The 18,945-nt window shown below is 42.7% G+C and overlaps 1 protein-coding gene across 1 annotated transcript in view; it reads left to right on the top strand.

Moving 5' to 3' along the window:
* gulp1b (GULP PTB domain containing engulfment adaptor 1b) overlaps positions 1–18,945 on the top strand; it is a 79,692-nt gene that overhangs the window by 25,484 nt on the left and 35,263 nt on the right. The window contains exon 2 of the mRNA XM_084426258.1: positions 15,343–15,426. Within this exon, the coding sequence (XP_084282384.1) occupies positions 15,343–15,426 (84 nt within the window). The remainder of the gene's footprint in view (positions 1–15,342; positions 15,427–18,945) is intronic.

Raw genomic sequence — 18,945 nt, 5'->3', positions numbered from 1 at the left:
TCAGAGACACAAAGATAATGGTGTTCTTTGCGTTTTCTGTTCTTAAACCGGTCTCCCTCAACAAAACTTAAATGAAGTATAGGTCTATGTCTCAAAATCATTTTGCTATCAGATAAGTGATCTCTGATCACTCACGCTACAGCTGCGCTTACCTGCAGTCGTGAATGCTGTGATGGACAGCTGTCTTTCCTCATTCGCCTGCTGTTTGGATTTCATGTGATTTCTCATTGTGGTGATGATATTATAACTCAGATTAATTAATTAATTTGATCAAAAGTAATTCCATTTTGTAAGATCATTTAGTAAGATCATTTTCAAGTAATTCCAAACTTCGCGAGGCAGACAACGACATTATATGATCAAATACAAACAACTTGTTAACACGCTCCACAGCGCCACCCAGTGCATTTAATTATAACTGCGAGTTAGTGCTTGGGATTTATCATGGATTCACTGCACTACAGTCTGGTTTCACGTTAGTGTCACATGAACTGCCAAAGCACGCACACAGTCTGCTCTGGTCCAGAGACAAGACAGCACAGAGCGGATCATATGCAAGAGTTGGCGCAGACCACAAAACTAATCAGACCCATTTCTGCACAGAATGCTAGATTTTTAAGCAAAATGGAGGATGAGGAGAAACGGTTAGAGATTAGGAGGAAACTGCAGCTTTACCGAGCACAACGGCTCTGGCCGAGCTGTGATATAAATGAAACACTATTTTTGCTATTTGCTATTTTAAAAAGGGTGATGAGTTGAGCGATATGTCCCGCCATGTCTTCCTGTTTCTGTGGAAATTTACGTCACCACAATGAATAATGTTGCGTGTTTCAAGGCACTTTGGTGGGCCTTTAAAAAAAGCCTGGTGCAGACTCCAAAATATGGATTTAAAAGGGATGTGAGAGCCTGCATAGATTTTTGCACGTCTATCTGCTGTGTGAAAAAATGTCTTGAGTGATAACCTGACCTTCATCTAGGTACTCTGGACGACCCCATACTTGTCTTATTTTAGTACTGGTTCTCTAGAAGCCTACAGTGTATCTGTCACTGTAAGAATAAATGCATGACTGATTGATAGCAATGTCATTTTTTGCTTAATAGAGCTGCAGGTCATGCATTTTTGAGGCAATGCAGGAGAAACAGCTTGTCCTCTGTCTTAAAGCAGAAACCTGCAGTGATAAATGATAGTGTTTTAGCTTTATATATGAAGGTTATTCATATACTCATATCTGATCATTTTCTTGTCAAAATAATTTATCTTTGACTTTGCTCAACCTGTACTCCTGAAAGTAGCCTACGGGCAGAGTCAGAGTAGATGTCATATACTGGCTGGCTATATAAAGCTATAATAAGATGATACATTCATTTTATATAGAATTTTCAGGGACATCTAAACAAAACAAGAAAACCAAACAATATAATAACAATAACAATACACATGCTAAATCGAGGGTTCTCAACTCTGGCCCTCGAGGTCCACTTTCCTGCAGCATTTAGCTCCAACCTTGATCAAACTCAACTACCTATAACTTTTTATTAATCCCGAAGACCTTGATTAGCTTGTTTACTTGTGTTTAATTAGGGTGGGAGCAAAACTCTGCAGGAAAGTGGACTTCGAGGGCCAGAGTTAAGAACCCCTGTGCTAAAGACTCAGCATATCAATGGAAGTCAGAGTGAGCAGCATGTGTACAATCCATCAGTTAAACAGAATGTATACGAGTGGGGAAATGTTCATTTATCACTGGGAAAAAGAAGAGCCAGCAAAACTAAACCAAAGCTTACCTTTAAGACAGAACTGTACTTTTATTCATCACACATAAGGGTACCGGGTAGTTCAAGGAACTTAGTTCTACGAACTAGCCACCAGGGTGGTTCCCCGAGAACTAATGGTTCCCTTAGGAAAATTTCCTGGTTGCATTCGCAACGCCAGTAAGAACTTTGAAGTGACGTTGTTGTTGTGACTTTTATTTTAACGGCACGGCGGACCTTTATTCTGACAGTGCTGAGAACACCAGCCAGAGCCTGAGCACACAGTGCTCGCATTCTCTGTGTTCATTAATTTACGATCTGTCTAACAGTCCTGTCTAATACGATATTAGATATAACTTTTATACATAGAAAGTAGACAGTATATGGAAAGGTATTAGCGTGTGCCGTGTGGTTGATGTCCAGTGTTGCTAGCAGAGCAGAAATACATAATCATGCTTTGCTTGGTACCCTCAAAAAACCCTAAAGTTTAAGAGGCCCATCTATCACTGTTTTCCATGTTTGTAGAATTAGTTTCTGGAATAAATATATATGCTATAATCTGTGTTTACACATCTTTTTTTAAAATGTCGGGTGCTGATGTTTCGAGTGCGTTTGGCCAATCAGCGTACACTAACATCACTGCTAGTTCCTATAGACCCTACTCTGAAGTAGTAGCTAAATGAGTTCCTCCAAAAGAAGTTCCTAGAACTAAAATCATTCCTAGTTCCTGCTGTGCGAACACAAAAAGGGGTACTTCCGCCAATAGTTCTAGGATCTATGAAAAGGTTCCTCCGGTGCGAAAGCCCCTAGGTAGAGTTTGAGGGCTGCCCGGGGTGCTGCAAGGTAATAGTGATTTAGCTTATGTCATATATATATATAATCTATCATCCATTTACAAGCATGCCATCCCTGCAGAGATTACGAATAAGGAGCATATAATGTGTGAAAAGATTGAACAAGTGCACCCCATTAAAACTTCATGAAGATTCAGGACTTCAGGCTCTCCCGGTCAAAATCTGATTCCTGTCACGGTTATTGGCATGTGTGTGTCTGTGTGCAAACCATTTCACTTAGGTCCTTGGGAATCACTACACTTATTTCCAGACCAATTTATAATCGGCAGCTAAATGTGATTTGATGTGTATCCTGAAATGGAATATGATTGGAATGAGATTGCTTCCTATGCTCCCTGCTACCCATCTCTATAGCATTTCACGCCTCAACTTTAAATGACTTTGTCAAGAGTGTTTTTCAATTTCAGGCCACTGAGGCGTTTTTGCAAAAGGAATATAATTGAGCCCATTATTTTACATTTGTCAGATCTCTGCATGTATTTAAATATATAAAATCAACTTCAAACCTCATCCTTTACTGATAACACATTTAAAATTTGTCAAAAAGCTAGTGCAACACTTGGCTGAGACACTCATATAACGTCGGAAGCAAAAATACACTTTAATGGACTTAAATGTTCCTGAAATTTTTTAAATACCTCCTTTGTTAGCCTGTCACACCTGCTAAAATACTGTGGTGAATGGGCTGAACAATCTATAATGGTGAGTAAGGATCATTGGGATCAAACTAATTTTTACTAGAATTTGTACAGAAACAACAGATTCTTCAACTTTAAGAAAAAACAGGCATATTAGTAATGTGACAGTACTAATTACATACATTGTTTTTGGTTATGTTGTGTGCAGAAGCTGTGAAGTGAGTCTTACAGAAGCCCTAAAAAGTATTTGAGTTCTTATGAATGTCATTACATTAGCTAGCAAAGTATTAAAAGCAATTATTTGAAAGTTTTTGTTACAGGAAAAATAGCTGTAATTTTGGTTGTTTTTGTATACAGTACATTCAATGTAATCCATAAGAAAGAAATATCACAAAGTTGACTTATATTTTTGAAGTGTTTTTTAAATGTTTTGTCTCACATATCTGCTAGAGTTTCAGATCTCAACAGATTTAATCAAAAGTGAGAGATTTCATTTGAATAGTTTGAGTTTGAGATTGAATTGGATAAGATTGAATTGAATCATGTATTATATTACGCTCTTACTACATGTCAAAAATAGTCTTGTGTGTCTTTTTTTATTTCTCATTAGCCTTGACGTCATTCATAATGACTGAGAAGTGCTATAACTAAGTCCTACCTGTTGCATTTTTTGGTGTAAACTCAAAAAATAGATACCCAATAGGCTGTTGATTAATTAAGTGATACACTGTTTCCTCACAAAAGCAGTTTATTAAGTTCCCAGTTTATTTAGGGAACTTTATTTAGGGAACTGAAGCCTTTCCTCCACTGACATCTATTAAAGTCGACATGAAATCAAAATTGATCCTATTGACTTTGTTAGCACATATTACTAGTCTTGTGGTGATTACAATTAATCTGTGCAAGTTAATACACAGAAAAAAATAGTTTGCTGTGGTAATCTTTAATCAAAATCTGAAAAGTTACTTCCGGTCTGGAATGGCAATCCTTTTCTGATGACGTCAGTTTGACGGCTTGGGTTGAAAACGCTTAACCAGTCCCCTCAAACCGTTAGTCTGCTACTAGCAGAGATGGAGAGGAGGAGCGCTAAAGTAAAACCCCGCCCTCAATTCAATATTCCGTTTCACTTTGAAATACGTCTGCAACTTCCGGTTCACAGGGACTGCTCTGCCTGAAGCCAATTCAGGTGTGTTTAAATAGGGCTGGAGCCCTATGAAATGTATATAAAATGTATATATTTTTAATTTTACATATAAAATGTATGTAAAATAGCCTATAAAATTAGTTCTAGGACCATGTGAAATGCGCAGCAACTGTCACTAGAGTTTCTCCTTTTAACAACGTGTTGCCTTTAAACTTCTGAACTTGGAAAGGTCACCGTGCATCACATCCTCTCTGCCTCGTGTCAGTGTTGTGAGATTATATGTGCCATTTTAAGACATAGGCTGTCATGCTCAGGCAAGAGTAATAAATCCTTGTGTCTCATTAAACTAATCCCTCCTGAAATGCACGAGTGGCATTTTTAATGTATCATTTCATGCATATTTTTAACGTTGCTTTTCCCTCTCTTTTTTTTTTTTTAAGTTCATACGTTTTTTTTTTACATTCACCCTGAATGGAAGATTGTCAGAACTGAAAGATTAAGCAGCTCTTCAAGCGGGAATACTCAGGCTTAGCAACTTTTCTGAACGCAGGCTGTCAAATGGGCGTTCTGTCTTCTGCACATTCTATTTCCGATATTTTCTTATTCTTCCATTTTCTTCTCTGAGGACGATTCTTGATTGACAGCTGAAGTGCTAGCACAATATGAAGTATTTCGAGCTAAGGGTCTTTTGCGCTGCAGTTCAGACAGAGCAAAGCTTTGACTCAGATAAAAGGCAGAAATGTGTTTCACTGTTGTTCAGGGCTTCATAGAAGCCACTTGACTCCTGCTCCTGTCATTGCATGCATTTACACTGGCACAAAAAAAAAGCAGATTTTTTTTTATTCACATCTGACACAGATCGGAATTTGTTGCACACGTGTCAACACAAAAATCCACACAATCACATCCTTTCTGAGCCAAATGTGTTTTTAAATTAGATACATATCCAATATCTGGACATCTGACCTACATCTAAACACATATATCCGATTCCCCTTGGAATTCCAAACCACTGCAAGGCTAGGGCGACAAGTTTGCCCACAAAGATAGTTTTTTTTTATGTCGTATTATGAAGCAGACGTGCCTGTATATGCTTGCACTAAAACTCACAGCTTTTTTTATTGAGGTGGAGACTTTATATATTGGCAAGAGACACACAGAATCATTCAGGAGGCTAGAAATTTGTATAAATATTGTATAAATAAAACAGCTTTGCTGTTTGCAACAAGGTGCTAACTTTGTGGTTTTGTAATAAAACTCCCAGCTTCACTATTACACGGAGACACTGTAGTCACAGGTAATTCACACTCACAATCTCTCTCTCTTTCTCGTTAATTCATTTTAATTAATTAAAAAACATGTAATTACTGTACCACTTTATTTCACTTTAGAATTCAAAAAAAAAAATCAGATATGTTCTACAGATCAGATTAAGACTTGCAGGGTAAACGTAGCCATTGAGCTAAAAATGGAACAGCACCATTAGAATGATCTGGAAGCTTTGCATAAAATCAAATCAACTGAAATTCAGAAAGCTTTCAGTAGAGATGACATTGCTCGAACACTGCAAAGACAGCAAGCAATGTAATCATCAGTCAATCACAGCAGCCTTAACCCTAGAAAGCCTTATGTATCATATTTGATAAGCAAATTTCCAAGGCCTCTAAATTTGCCTTCTGTTGATTGATAGTTTATACTTTTTTAGAAAGTAAAAGGTCTTTTAGCATAATTGCAAAAAAAACTTGCTGTAAAATTGTTGCAGATTTTTATAAAGTAAACATAAGAATAACTTTTAAATTGATTGTAATATTTCAAGAAGAACTTTGAACACTTACTGAACGTAAGAAAAGGTTCCGTTTTCAGGTTATCTATACATCATTTTTATTTATATCAATACATTGGTACATGATTATTTATTTGTACATCTCTCAATCATTATAGGCATTGCATTATATGTTTTGCCCCCACTATAAAAACTACAGCGCTTTGATCATAAAACTAGACATATTATGGGGATATATAGAGTAAGAACTGATATTTATATGCTTCGTTTTTAATCACGCCAGGCTCTCCCTCACTTAGGGTATGTTTACACGACAACGATGTACTAAAAACAGACGACAACATTATCAAAACGATCCCCGTTTACACTGATCTGCGAAAATGACTAAAAAGGCTGTATTATGCATGCCACGCCAGTAGTTGGCGATGTCACTTTGTCAAGAAACACCACAAGAACACGTAATACGCATGCGTGAACATGTAAAAAACATGCGCATGACGTCACTGTTTTCACAAATTCACGTTTTTGTAGTTTACACAGAGACTGTAAAAGGATCTTTTCAAAACCTTGCACTTTGAAATCCATTTTCAAAAGCTTGCATTTTCAGGCCCCAAAAAAGACACATAAAAAGTTTTCTGTTTTCAGTTGAAAACAGTGTCGTGTAAACATACCCTTACGTGGAGTATTGACCATGCACACCTGACACTCATCTGCCCTTATCACCAGCACCAGAAGTAGCACACACACACACACACTCAGTCTTTGTCTGGCCTTGTCTGATGCTACAGACTCACTTGCCTCACTACTTAACGGCTAGAATTTCCTGTGAGACTCTACCAACGTTGTTACCTCGATCCAGTCATCTAAGTCGTTATCTATAGTCATCCCACGTCTCCTCTTGTGTGTGTGTGCTCTGCAAACCTGTTAGACAAGCTCAACAAGCTAAAACTCTCATTTATCTTTCTATTGATCATCTTACCTGTTAGTGGACTGTGTTCCTGCCGCTTCACTAATAAACTCACCTGTTTGAATTGATCCGTCTCTCTACCGTCATTGTAGATCTAAGCCTGTACGTGATAGTTATAAAGATAGATATAAAGTTATAAAATATCAGCAATTTACATTACAAGCTATTGATCTTACTTTTTGGTCATGTAAATTGCAGCAACTGCACCAATTTGCATAATTTTGCTCTGTTTCTTTGCGTGTGAACTCCAAATTCTTCTATATGAGCCAATCAAATGTGATACTAAAATCTGACAATAAAAAAAAAAAATCTGACTGTTATTTCAAATGGCAGGCTTTACAGGGTTAAAAGAATAAGACAATGTGTATTGCATGGCAACAAGGTGAGATGTGTGTTTGCAGTACGTCAATTGCGTGGTGTCTCTGTGGTGTGTTTGTTCTATTGCAAAAGGATCGGCCCTTAGGAATTTACTTTTTGATATTGAGTGTGTTTGGTTCAGCGTTTTTGACATCCTCAGCCTCCAGCGTTTCTTTGAGGCTTTGATCTTGTGTATTTCTATGTCATCTCACTCATCGACTCAACATCAACTAAACACTTCACAGCAAAAGTAGGAATTGATGCCACCTATATGACTAAGGGTGGCTATATTCTGAATCACAGAAATCCTGTTTGAGCAAACTCTGCCAGGATGCAAAATATTTTTAGTCACTTTGCACAGGATTGTAATTCAGCACTCAAAGTGTAAGTGACATTACCACTCTAATTGGCGACCTACCTCTGATCGACAACCTCCTCAGGGCATAGTTCTGCCATGGTCACTGACGGGCAATAAGGGAACGTTAACACGACAGCAACGTTTTTCCTTTGCGCTTTCACGTACAGATGACAGCATTGTCAAAACGATCCCCGTTCACACGGATCTGTGAAAACAATAAAAAATGCTGTATAATGCAGGCCAGTAGTTGGCGATGTCACTTTGTAGAGAAACACTAAGCACCTATAGACTGTAATATGCACGTAATACACATGCGCATGACATCACTGTTTTCACAAATGCACATTTTTGTTGTTTAAACTGAGATAATAACAGTATAATTTTGTTTAAAAAAACTTGCACTTTAAAACCAGTTTTCAAAAGTTTACGTTTTCAGGCCCCCAAAACACTGTGGTCGTATAAATGAACGGCCAAAAAGCATAAAAAGTTTTCAGTTTTTAGTTAAAAATGCTGTAGTGTAAATGGCCTCTAAGTTTTCCACTTTTAACTTTTAAATTGTTTATTGTTTGGTGGTTTTGTATGAACAGAAACAAAGAACAGATTCAAAGAACACAAACTGATTGTTGATGGTATATTTTTACAAAGAACTGACTATTTTATTATTATTATTTGTGACATATTAAGGCCAATTCACACTGCAGTAATAGACGCTGACCAAATTGCAGACACTTCGTCAGGTTTTGTCTGATCAGTGTGTCACCCGTCGCCATCTGTCGCATTGGTCAGCGCTCATTTGTGTGGTTGTGGAATGTCTGAGAAGAACACCCTCTGTTGGTTCAGTGTGTGTTGGTCTTTATTTATTCTAAAAAGAAGCATGACATGACATCCAGGTTTGTTGCAGTGTCCAATGAAATTAAAATCCAAAATCTAGTGACCATCACTTTAATTTAAATTTTTTTTTTATTTTTTTTTTATTTCCTAAACAACAAATTTTGACTTAAACAACAACTTAATACTAAATATTTGTGTTCCCCTGTACATTCTTTATTGTTTGTACAGATGTAAATTGTAATATTTATGTTTGAGATATAGCTAATATATATAAACAGTACTGTGCAAAAGTCGTACTCGGTTACTAACGTAACCTCGGTTCTCTCTAGAGAGAGGAACGAGTACTGCGTAGAATACGCTAGGGGAAAATCCTTTTCCACGAGAATACTGAAGCCAAAAAAATTATCCTTTAATTTTGTATTAATGTAAAACGCGTTGCGGCAGCATACAGACATAGGCGAGACAGCTCGCGCGCCTATTGGCTGGTCTGCTGGCAACTGCTTGAGCCTATCGAGCGAGACCTAGAGTGACGTCAGGCCCAATAAGGGCGCTTCGCGCCCTCTGCGTCATGTCCCGCCAAAATGGGCGTGGCTTAGGTCTATAAATACCGCTCACAGGCTTCATATCTCTGGTTTTTCATAGTCGAAGCAACCAGAGCGCGTGCATGCACGGCAGGATACGCAGTACTCGTTCCTCTCTCTAGAGAGAACCGAGGTTACGTTAGTAACCGAGTACGTTCTCTTACGAGAGATACTCTCGTACTGCGTAGAATACGCTAGGGGAACCTACTGTAAAACGCCGTGCGTGCTGGGATCTGATACTATAGACTCAAGGGCGACAGCCCGGAGTTCATACAGTACACAATCACCCAGGGGACTCACAGGGAATCCTGGAAGAGGAGGGGTTTAGCCAATATCTTCCTATATGGCAGCATAGAGCAGCACTGCAATTCTCAACAGCTGCATAACTGACAGTGTCAGTTTATGAGATTTGGCCGTACTAGACCGACGGTAGTCTGGCTTGTAGTGCGGGAACCTCTAGGTTGTAAAACCTAATAAATGTAGACGGAGAGGCCCAGCCTGCCGCCATACAAATATCTTGCAAGGCAATCCCATTTGACCAGGCCCACGATGAAGCCATGCTTCTCGTGGAGTGCGCCTTGACATCCAGTGGGCACTGCATGCCCTTGGTTGTGCAAGCTAGCGATATTGCGTCCACTATCCATCTGGATAGGGTCTGTTTCGAAGCGGCTAGTCCCTTAGAACGCCCGCTGAATGAAACAAAGAGCTGCTCCGTCTGTCTGAAACAGACGAGCGAGACACATAAGCTCTTAATGCCCTGACTGGGCAAAGGGAGCTTTCGTCCGTATTTCCTTCAGTGACCGGCAGGGCAGACAGGGAGACGACCTGTGCTCTGAACGGTGTATTGAGGGATTTAGGAACATAACCGTGCTTAGGTTTGAGTATAACTTTAGAGTCATTAGGCCCAAATTCCATGCACGTCGCGCTTACTGAGAGCGCGTGTAAGTCCCCAATGCGCTTCACTGAAGTGAGAGCCAGAAGAAACGCCGTCTTGAAAGACAGGTGTTTAAGATCAATCTTCTGCAAGGGCTCGAATGGATGACCTTTCATGGCTTCCAGTACCGTAGAAAGGTCCCATATAGGGACTGTGGGAGGTCTGGGAGGATTCAGTCTCTTAGCTCCTCTAAGGAAGCGAATGACTAAATCGTTCCTTCCAATAGACTGGCCAAGCGTGGTCGAAGAGAACACTGCTATGGCCGCCACATAGACTTTGAGCGTGGAAGGGGACCTGCCCTTATCCAACAGCTCCTGTAGGAAGGAGAGAACCTCCGTCACACCGCAATGTAGGGGTGACACACCACGAGCTGTGCACCAGCCAGAAAACACAGACCATTTGGAGGCATAGAGATGTCGCGTAGACGGAGCTCTGGCCTGCGTGATAGTGTTTAACACTCCCTGTGGGAGGTCAGCGGGTACCCGTTGATGGCCCACACATGAAGGGACCACAGCTCTGGGTGAGGATGCCAGATCGAGCCGTTGGCTTGAGAGAGGAGATCCCTCCTCAGAGGCACTGGCCACGGGGCGGTGCTTGCTAACTGCATCACAATTGAGAACCAAGGTTGGCTCGTCCAAAGTGGGGCTACAAGCAGCACTGAGCATCTTTCTTCCCTGACCCGTTCTACCACCTGTGTCAGGAGGGAGACGGGGGGAAAAGCGTAGAGAGGACGGCGAGGCCACTCGTGGGTCAGCGCGTCCTTGCTCTTCGAGAAAAATTCTGGACAGTGAGCGTTTTCTTGAGACGCGAACAGGTCTACTTCCGCTCTGTCGAATTTCCTCCACAGCAGCTGGACTGTCTGTGGGTGCAAAGACCATTCTCCTGTCGGAACCTGGTTCCTGGAAAGTCTGTCTGGCCCTATATTTAGGAGCCCTGGCACGTGCGCTGCTCTCAGCGAGAGCAGGTTGCTGCGAGCCCATATCAGGAGGCGCCTGGTTAGCCTGTACATAGTCAGGGACCTGAGGCCGCCCTGGCGATTTATGTAGGACACCACTGAGACGTTGTCTGAACGAACTAGCACGTGGTGTCCCCTTATCAGGGGACAAAAGCGCGTGAGCGCTTTGCTTACTGCCAACATTTCGAGGCAGTTGATATGTAGGAGCTTCTCCTGCTTTGACCATTGGCCAAAAAGCGGTCTGCCCTCGAGCAGCGCTCCCCATCCCGAGGTGGATGCGTCCGTGGACACCAACATCACTCTCGAGGAAGTCCCCAGGCCTACACCTGATTGGTACCAGTCTTTTGCCTCCCAAGGTTTCAAAGCTGCAATGCACGCTTGATTGACCTTGAAGCGAAGCCGACCGGAGGCCCACGCTGTGCGTGGCACTCTCTCTCTGAGCCAGAACTGCAGTGGGCGCATGTGCAGAAGGCCCAACTGGAGAACTGATGATGCTGAGGTCATCAGACCTAGCATCCTTTGAAATATCTTGAGAGGGACTATCGCGCCGCAGTGGAACGAGCCGGCTGCGCGCCGAATGTCCAGTGTGCGCTGAGATGACAGGCGTGCTGTCATTGACAGCGAGTTCAGTTCTATTCCCAGAAAAGATATAATCCGTCTGGGGAATAGCGAGCTCTTTTCCCAATTCACTGCGAGACCGAGATTCTCGAGGTGATCGAGTAAAATGGTCCTGTGCTCCACGAGCTCCGAGTGAGATTGGGCTAGAATCAGCCAGTCGTCCAAATAGTTCAGCACTCGTATGCCCCGCAGTCTGAGGGGTGCGAGCGCTGCGTCCATGCACTTCGTAAATGTACGGGGTGCCAGGGACAAGCCGAAAGGCAGGACTGTGTACTGATATGCCTGGCCCTCGAAGGCGAATCTTAAAAATCGCCTGTGACGTGATGCTATCTGTATTTGAAAATACGCGTCCTTTAGATCTATTGACACAAACCAGTCCCCTCGGCAGACATGCACGAAGATTTTTCTGGTCGTAAGCATCCTGAACTGACGCTTCACAAGCGCTTTGTTCAGTTGCCGCAGATCTAGTATGGGTCTGAGACCCCCGTCTTTCTTGGGCACCAGGAAGTATCTGTTGTAAAGCCCCCCTTCGCTTTGAGCTTGAGATAGGGGTTCTATAGCCCCTTTGCTCAACAGTTTCAGAATCTTGGCTCGAAGTAGGTATGCTACTTTCGATTCTACCGTGGTTTCGACGCGCGCCATGTAGCGGCGAGGGCGCCAGCGAAACTGCAGCAAATAGCCTTCTTTTATGATGTTCAGCACCCATCCCGAAACCCCGGGAAGCTTTTCCCACGCATGTGCGCGAGTATCTAGGGGCTGGATGCGAAGCGCGCTCTGATCGGCTCACGATACAGTGGCTTCGGTGTGCTGTGACATAAGCGTCGCGCTCATGACATCTGAGGCAGGGGGCGCGCTGATAACAGCGGGCAGAATGCCCGCGCTCGACTCCTCTGCAGTGTTTAACCGAGAGGGGGAGGGCTGGGCTAGTTCCATGTCTGTGTGTGGACGTGGGCGCAGGGTAGCGGGCACATATACCACTTTTACAGCATTGCTCGCGTGAGCAGAGCGTATGCATACTGGTCTCGTTTTTACAGAGACCGTGAGACATGTGGGAAGTAGCGTTTGTGGGCACTGGGTAGTGGGCACGTTTGCTACGTTTAATGCGCAACCGATCTGAGTCGATTTTATGTGCGCGAGCCCTGTGTGAAGGGCTGTGCTTGTGTGTAGGAATGGGCACTGAGTAGTGGGCATTTTTTCTACACATGAAACACCATCGGCCGTGGCCGGGACACCAGAAAATACACTTTTAAGGGATTTATCTGGGTAGTCATAAAAACGGCTTTTTTTGTTTTGTTTTTTGTGCAGGCAAGCGGGCAATGGAACCGGCTTGTTGGCTGCTAAATACGCTGGACCAGTCACATTTCTTGGAACTGGACGAGCGGCAAGCTTTGGTGAAAGTCCGGCCGCAGCGGGACTTTCACTACAATATCGACATTTCCAGTCGCCTCAACTTCAGAGGGGAATGAGAAATGGAAGTCGGTCCTGCCGCAGCGGGACTATAAACGCTCTCTTTTCTCCTTTTCCCAGTGACGCACAGAAAACCATAGAAAAGGTGTTTGAGTGCAGGCGAGGGGGTTGAACAACGCACTCGTTGGCTGCAAAATACACATCTGCAGTCGCCTCTTCAGGGAACTGACAGAGCGAGCATTGACGGCATAATTTTATTTGCCAGTAGACCCGGGATCGAACACGGGTCTCTCGTGCGAAAACCTGTGAATCTGCCACTGGACCACAGGGGAAGACACATAGGATTTCGGTAGCGCGAGTATTATCAGAGAGCGTCAACATGCTGGCGTTTGTTTGCAGGCGTGCGTGTAACAACAGGCTCGCTCACTGCAATAATGACATTTCCAGTCGCCTGAACTTCAGAGGGGAATGAGAAATGTATGAGAAATTGAGATCGGCCCGGCCGCAGCGGGACTAAAACACTCTTTTCTCCTTTCGCCAGTGACGCACGGGAACCATAGAAACGGTGTCTGGGTGCAGGCGAGCGGGTTGTACAACGCGCTCGTCGGCTGCAAAATGCACATCTGCAGTCGCCTTCCAGGGAACTGACAGAACGAAGCATTGGCGGCATAATTTATCTGCCGTTAGACCGGGATTCGAACACCGGTCTCTCGTGCGAAAAACCTAAGATTCCGCCACTGAGCCACAGGGGGGAAACACAAAGGCTTTCAGATGCACGAGCGTATAAAAGAGCATCAACATGTTTTCTTCGGCGTTTGCTTGCAGACGTGCGTGTATTAAAAAACAGGCACGTTTGCTGCAGTATAGACATTTCCAGTCGCCTGATCAGGGAACTGAGACATGTGTGAGAAATGAGGTCAGTCCGGCGGCGAGCACACACACATACACAAAACACAGTAGAAGAGAAAGGATATAACGCCGGATAGCGCAGCAGGAAGACGATGAAGGCGGCGCGGCCAGCAGCTTCTCGACTCGTCCCGCTGAAGTGCTTTCTCAAACGGCGTGGCTTCTTCTCGGATCCAGCGATGTGAGTTGCTTCGCTGAAGGATGAAAAATCAGAGATATGAAGCCTGCGAGCGGTATTTATAGACCTAAGCCACGCCCATTTCGGCAGGACGTGACGCAGAGGGCGCAAAGCGCCCTCATTTGGCCTGACGTCACTCTAGGTCTCGCTCGATAGGCTCAAGCAGTTGCCAGCAGACCAGCCAATAGGCGCGAGAGCTGTCTCGCCTATGTCTGTATGCTGCCGCAACGCGTTTTACATTAATACAAAATTAAAGGATAATTTTTTTGGCTTCAGTATTCTCGTGGAAAAGGATTTTCCCCTAGCGTATTCTACGCAGTACGAGAGTATCTCTCGTAAGAGAACTTAGACACGTTAGTATTTTCACACCCAAAACAATTTGTTTAGGCCAGTTATTTATATATTTTGCTGTTGTGTGTCAGTAGGAAATATCAGTTTATATGTCCGAACATTCCTTTAGCCATTAATTGTAATAAACCTGCAAAACTACCTTAAAAAATATGTTCAAGTGCACAAATGACAAAGGCTGTTTTAAACGCAAAGGGTGGTCACACCAAATATTGATTTGATTTAGTTTATGGCAGTTTATTGATAAATAAAATCTACGGTTTTCTGGCATTATTTTTGAAAGTATCCTCACTTTACAACATTTTTACACAAGTGCCTAAAACTTTTCACAGTACTGTAGCTTTGCAGGTAGGTTTCTTCAAGCGTCTTGGAGACGTTGCCACAGTTCTTCTGGATTTACTCTGACTCAGTTTCTTCATGTAATCACTGATGGACTTGATGTGAGATCTATCATCTTTGTGCGGAGTATACTGGCTGTTGTCAGACTTCTTGTGCATACAAAAATCTCACTGGATTATTAACATGAATGGCTAAATGAATGTTTGGAAATGTAAATTGATATTTCTTACTGACACACTACAGCAAAAGATATAAATAACTGGCTTAAAAAATTTTTTGAGGGGTGAAAATTCTGTACAGTAGTGTGTATATATATTGTTTTGCCTCTGTTATAGACGAAATCAAAAACCACAGCTTTTTCACAATCATTCTGTTCCTCTGTGCTTTTTTTGCAGGTGGTTTCTCATTGGAGTCCGTCCTCACCACACAGGCACTTCACAAACTCTGCAGAATGAACAGGGCTTTTAACAGGAGAAAGGGTATGCAAAAAGAATAGATTTAATTCCTGCAATGTCAGCTGCCAATATGCCAACAAGCCTGACTGACTGATGAAGATGAATGTGCATTTATGAGGCTGGTCGAACAACAGACTGATTATATATAAACTTGTTTTGAGCGACAGAATTCACTGTTACATTAAATTTACCTGAAAGCAAAGTCATTGAAGAACATGTTGGCTAAATGTTGTGTATTTGATTGCTAATTACGTTCGTTACGTGCACCATAAGGGATGCAGTTCCTAACATATTTTCTTTTGGAAAGTAATTACTTCCAGGCCCAAACTGCATTAAAACTAGCTAATATCAAGTTTCACCCCCACACTTCAGGTTTTCAAAGCTTCATTTCTGGCACTCATCTCTGTTTTTTGTTTTCAATTCCAAAACTCCTCAACACACACACTTTGGAGACTTTGAACATCATTGACAGACCTGGATTCATAGGTGACATAGGTTTGCCTACTTCCCACCGAAAGTTTGCTTTCTAGGCTAATGTTTTATTAATGGCAGTGACAGAAGAGCCTCTGGACTTGCTGGCATGGTCACAGCCCACGTTTGGTGAGTTTATCTCGAGCCACAGACGTTGCACTAGTAGGTTGCTTTGAATATTTCATAGCTCTCTATTGGGATTTGCTCGTTCCCTGAAATTATCGTTAAGTCTAAACAGGCACTCTCTCTTTCTCAGAAGGTGATAATGCTGCTTAACGAACTAGAAATTACGTGAGACTTCACATTCATTGACCTTTACAGTAACCGAGGGACAGTTTGCTGTGCGTAAACTGTTCTGCACCATTTGCCCTATTAATGACAAACGATTCAAAAGGAATATAATTTATTTTAGGCATAAACACATACTGTTTGAGTGTGAATGATTCATGCCCCCCCAGTACATAAAAGTTCTTAAACTGTTAAAGAATTTATCCATGTTTACATACTTTTTTCTCCCTGCAGCTCAGTTGGAATTCATATTGTAGAATAAAACGTTAAAGTCTCTTTAATATTAATCACAGACCTTATTATTTTCCCACCAAAATTTTTAATTGCAATTCTAAAACACAATGTACAGTATAAATGAACCTGGAATGTGCTACGGTGCATCATTAGGTGATTATGTAATTATTGAAACATTTGTGACATTGCAACCTAAATATTCAAATCAGGTAATTAAATCAAAATGTAACTAAATCAGTAGTTTCCGAATGAGAATTGAATCAGGAAATCTGTGCCGAAAGTGTTATGGATATGTAGAATTGTGGGAAAGGTGTGCTGATTTTTAAGGCGCTACTTTACAAATGAAAAAATACTTGCTTTAAATATTGAAAATATTTTGCAAGTTATTTTTATAAATTTTATAAATACATTTTTTAATTGTAATAACTTAAATACAAGCATGAGGTTATCTGCTCTTGGTTGGTTAACTGCTTTTAGCTGGTTTAAATCTCCCTGATGGACCAAAACTCCTCTAAAACTATCAAAATAAGGATGACCAGTGGAAACTACCTCGGTGGAACACAGTGTTTCCCTTTCGAAAGGGAACTCGCACTGCGTCGATGACGCTATTGGGGAACGCCCTCCACGTGAACCGGTGTCTGAAAAACTATTCAATCCCGGCAATCGAATTTGACCAGCGACAGCCTATGACGTCACTACTAGTGCGACCCGGAAGTATAAAAGGGGCACCTAGAGAGCATGTCATCCTCTTTGACATGTAAACTTTAAACACAAGGCTGAGAGGGTTAGCTCTGGAATTCAAAGTAAATCATTCACCAGGCCGAACTTCACTGGAGCAAAACTTAAAGTTCTTTATTTGTCATAAAGCAGGGTTAAGGGTAAAGGGGAGAAAACTTGAACTTAGGTACTTCTTCTTTCTCAGGTGGCTCCTTTTTGCATCAATTTACTTCTGGAAAAGAGGCAGAAGAGGTGTGGGATTAGTTAAGGAGATTCACTTTACTCACGCCGTCAATTAAGCCTCTATCTTCAAGAGGGTAGTTGGGCTGGCTGGGCTTGAATGCATCCAACACTGGGTCTGTCCTCTTCCCCTGCTTCTCCCTCTACTGTGGCTTCTTTGTTCACTTTTATGTGATTACTAATTGGGCTCAACAGCCTGCAGCTGAGGCTGCCTGTCAGAGGGGAATGCTGCACACCTGTGTTAGAGCTGTCCTTGGTCCTGAACACCACTGTTTCACCCAAACCTTGTGCCCTATGATGGCGCTCTCCATGGTGCTGCAGGTGACTGTGCTGCGTTGTGATGGACTGTTTCCTTCCGGCCACCACATACCCCCTTTTCCAGCTCCAAATTCCTATTTGGAGCGCACGCCCAAGAGCAGTCATGCCTCCTGGACATGGCATCAGCATTCGCATGAGAACTCCCAGCCCGGTGTTCTACTTTAAACTGGAAGTCCTGCAACTGAAGAAACCAGCGAGTGATTCTTATTAAAAAAATTTTCGACCCAACAGGTAATACCTCAATTTTTCAATAGCCCATTTTACAGCAAGACACTCCTTTTCGATTGTGGCATAATTCTTCTCATGTGGCAGCAACTTACGGCTAATAAACATGACGGGGTGTTCCATGCCATCCTGCAACTGAGACAGTACTGCTCCAACCCCTACTTCAGAGGCATCTGTTTGTAGAACAAACGGTTTGTTGAAGTTTGGGGCTTGTAGGACTGGTTCACAACAGAGAGACTGCTTGAGTTCGATGAAGGCCCGTTCTGCTTCTTTGGTCCAGCTCACCTGGTTTGGGAGATACTTGCGGGTCAACTCAGTTAGGGGGGCTGCTTTTGTGGCGAAGCCAGGTATGAATATTCGGTAGTAACCAAGTAGTCCAAGGAAGGTTCTTACCTGTTTCTTGGTTTGAGGTCGGGGCCAGGTAAGTATGGTGTCGATTTTCTTAGGTTGGGGTTTCACATTTCCTTTCCCAACAGTGTACCCTAGATAGTTGGCCTCTTCTTGGGCGAGTGAACACTTGCCTGGATTTGCTGTAAGAGCCGCTGACCGTAATGCTTGTAATACAGCCTCTAGATGGTGAAGATGCTCCTCCCAACTCCTGTCATGGATAACAATGTCGTCGAGGTATGCAGCAGCATATTGCTGGTGGGGACGGAGGACTCTATCCATGAGCCTTTGGAACGTGGCTGGTGCTCCGTGGACCCCAAAAGGAAGAACCCGGTATTGGAAGGTCCCCTCAGGAGTGGAGAAGGCGGTTTTTGGTTTGGCTTGGGGGGTTAGAGGTACTTGCCAGTACCCTTTGGTCAAGTCAAGGGTTGTGATAAAACGTGCAGGGCCCAGTCGCTCGATTAACTCATCTATCCTTGGCATAGGGTAGGTATTGAACTGGGAAACTTCATTCAGTTTTCTGTAGTCATTACAGAATCGTGTACTCCCATCTGGTTTTGGTACGAGGACGATAGGACTTGACCACGCACTTTGGGACTCCTCTATAACACCTAGGTCAAGCATTTTCTTCACTTCGGCCCGGATGGCTTCCCTTTTTGCTTC

This window comes from Rutilus rutilus (genome assembly GCF_951802725.1).
Source record: "Rutilus rutilus genome assembly, chromosome: 12".
Lineage (NCBI taxonomy): Eukaryota > Metazoa > Chordata > Actinopteri > Cypriniformes > Leuciscidae > Rutilus > Rutilus rutilus.
Note: the sequence above shows the minus strand (reverse complement) of the source record. Positions and strands in the feature narration are given on the sequence as shown.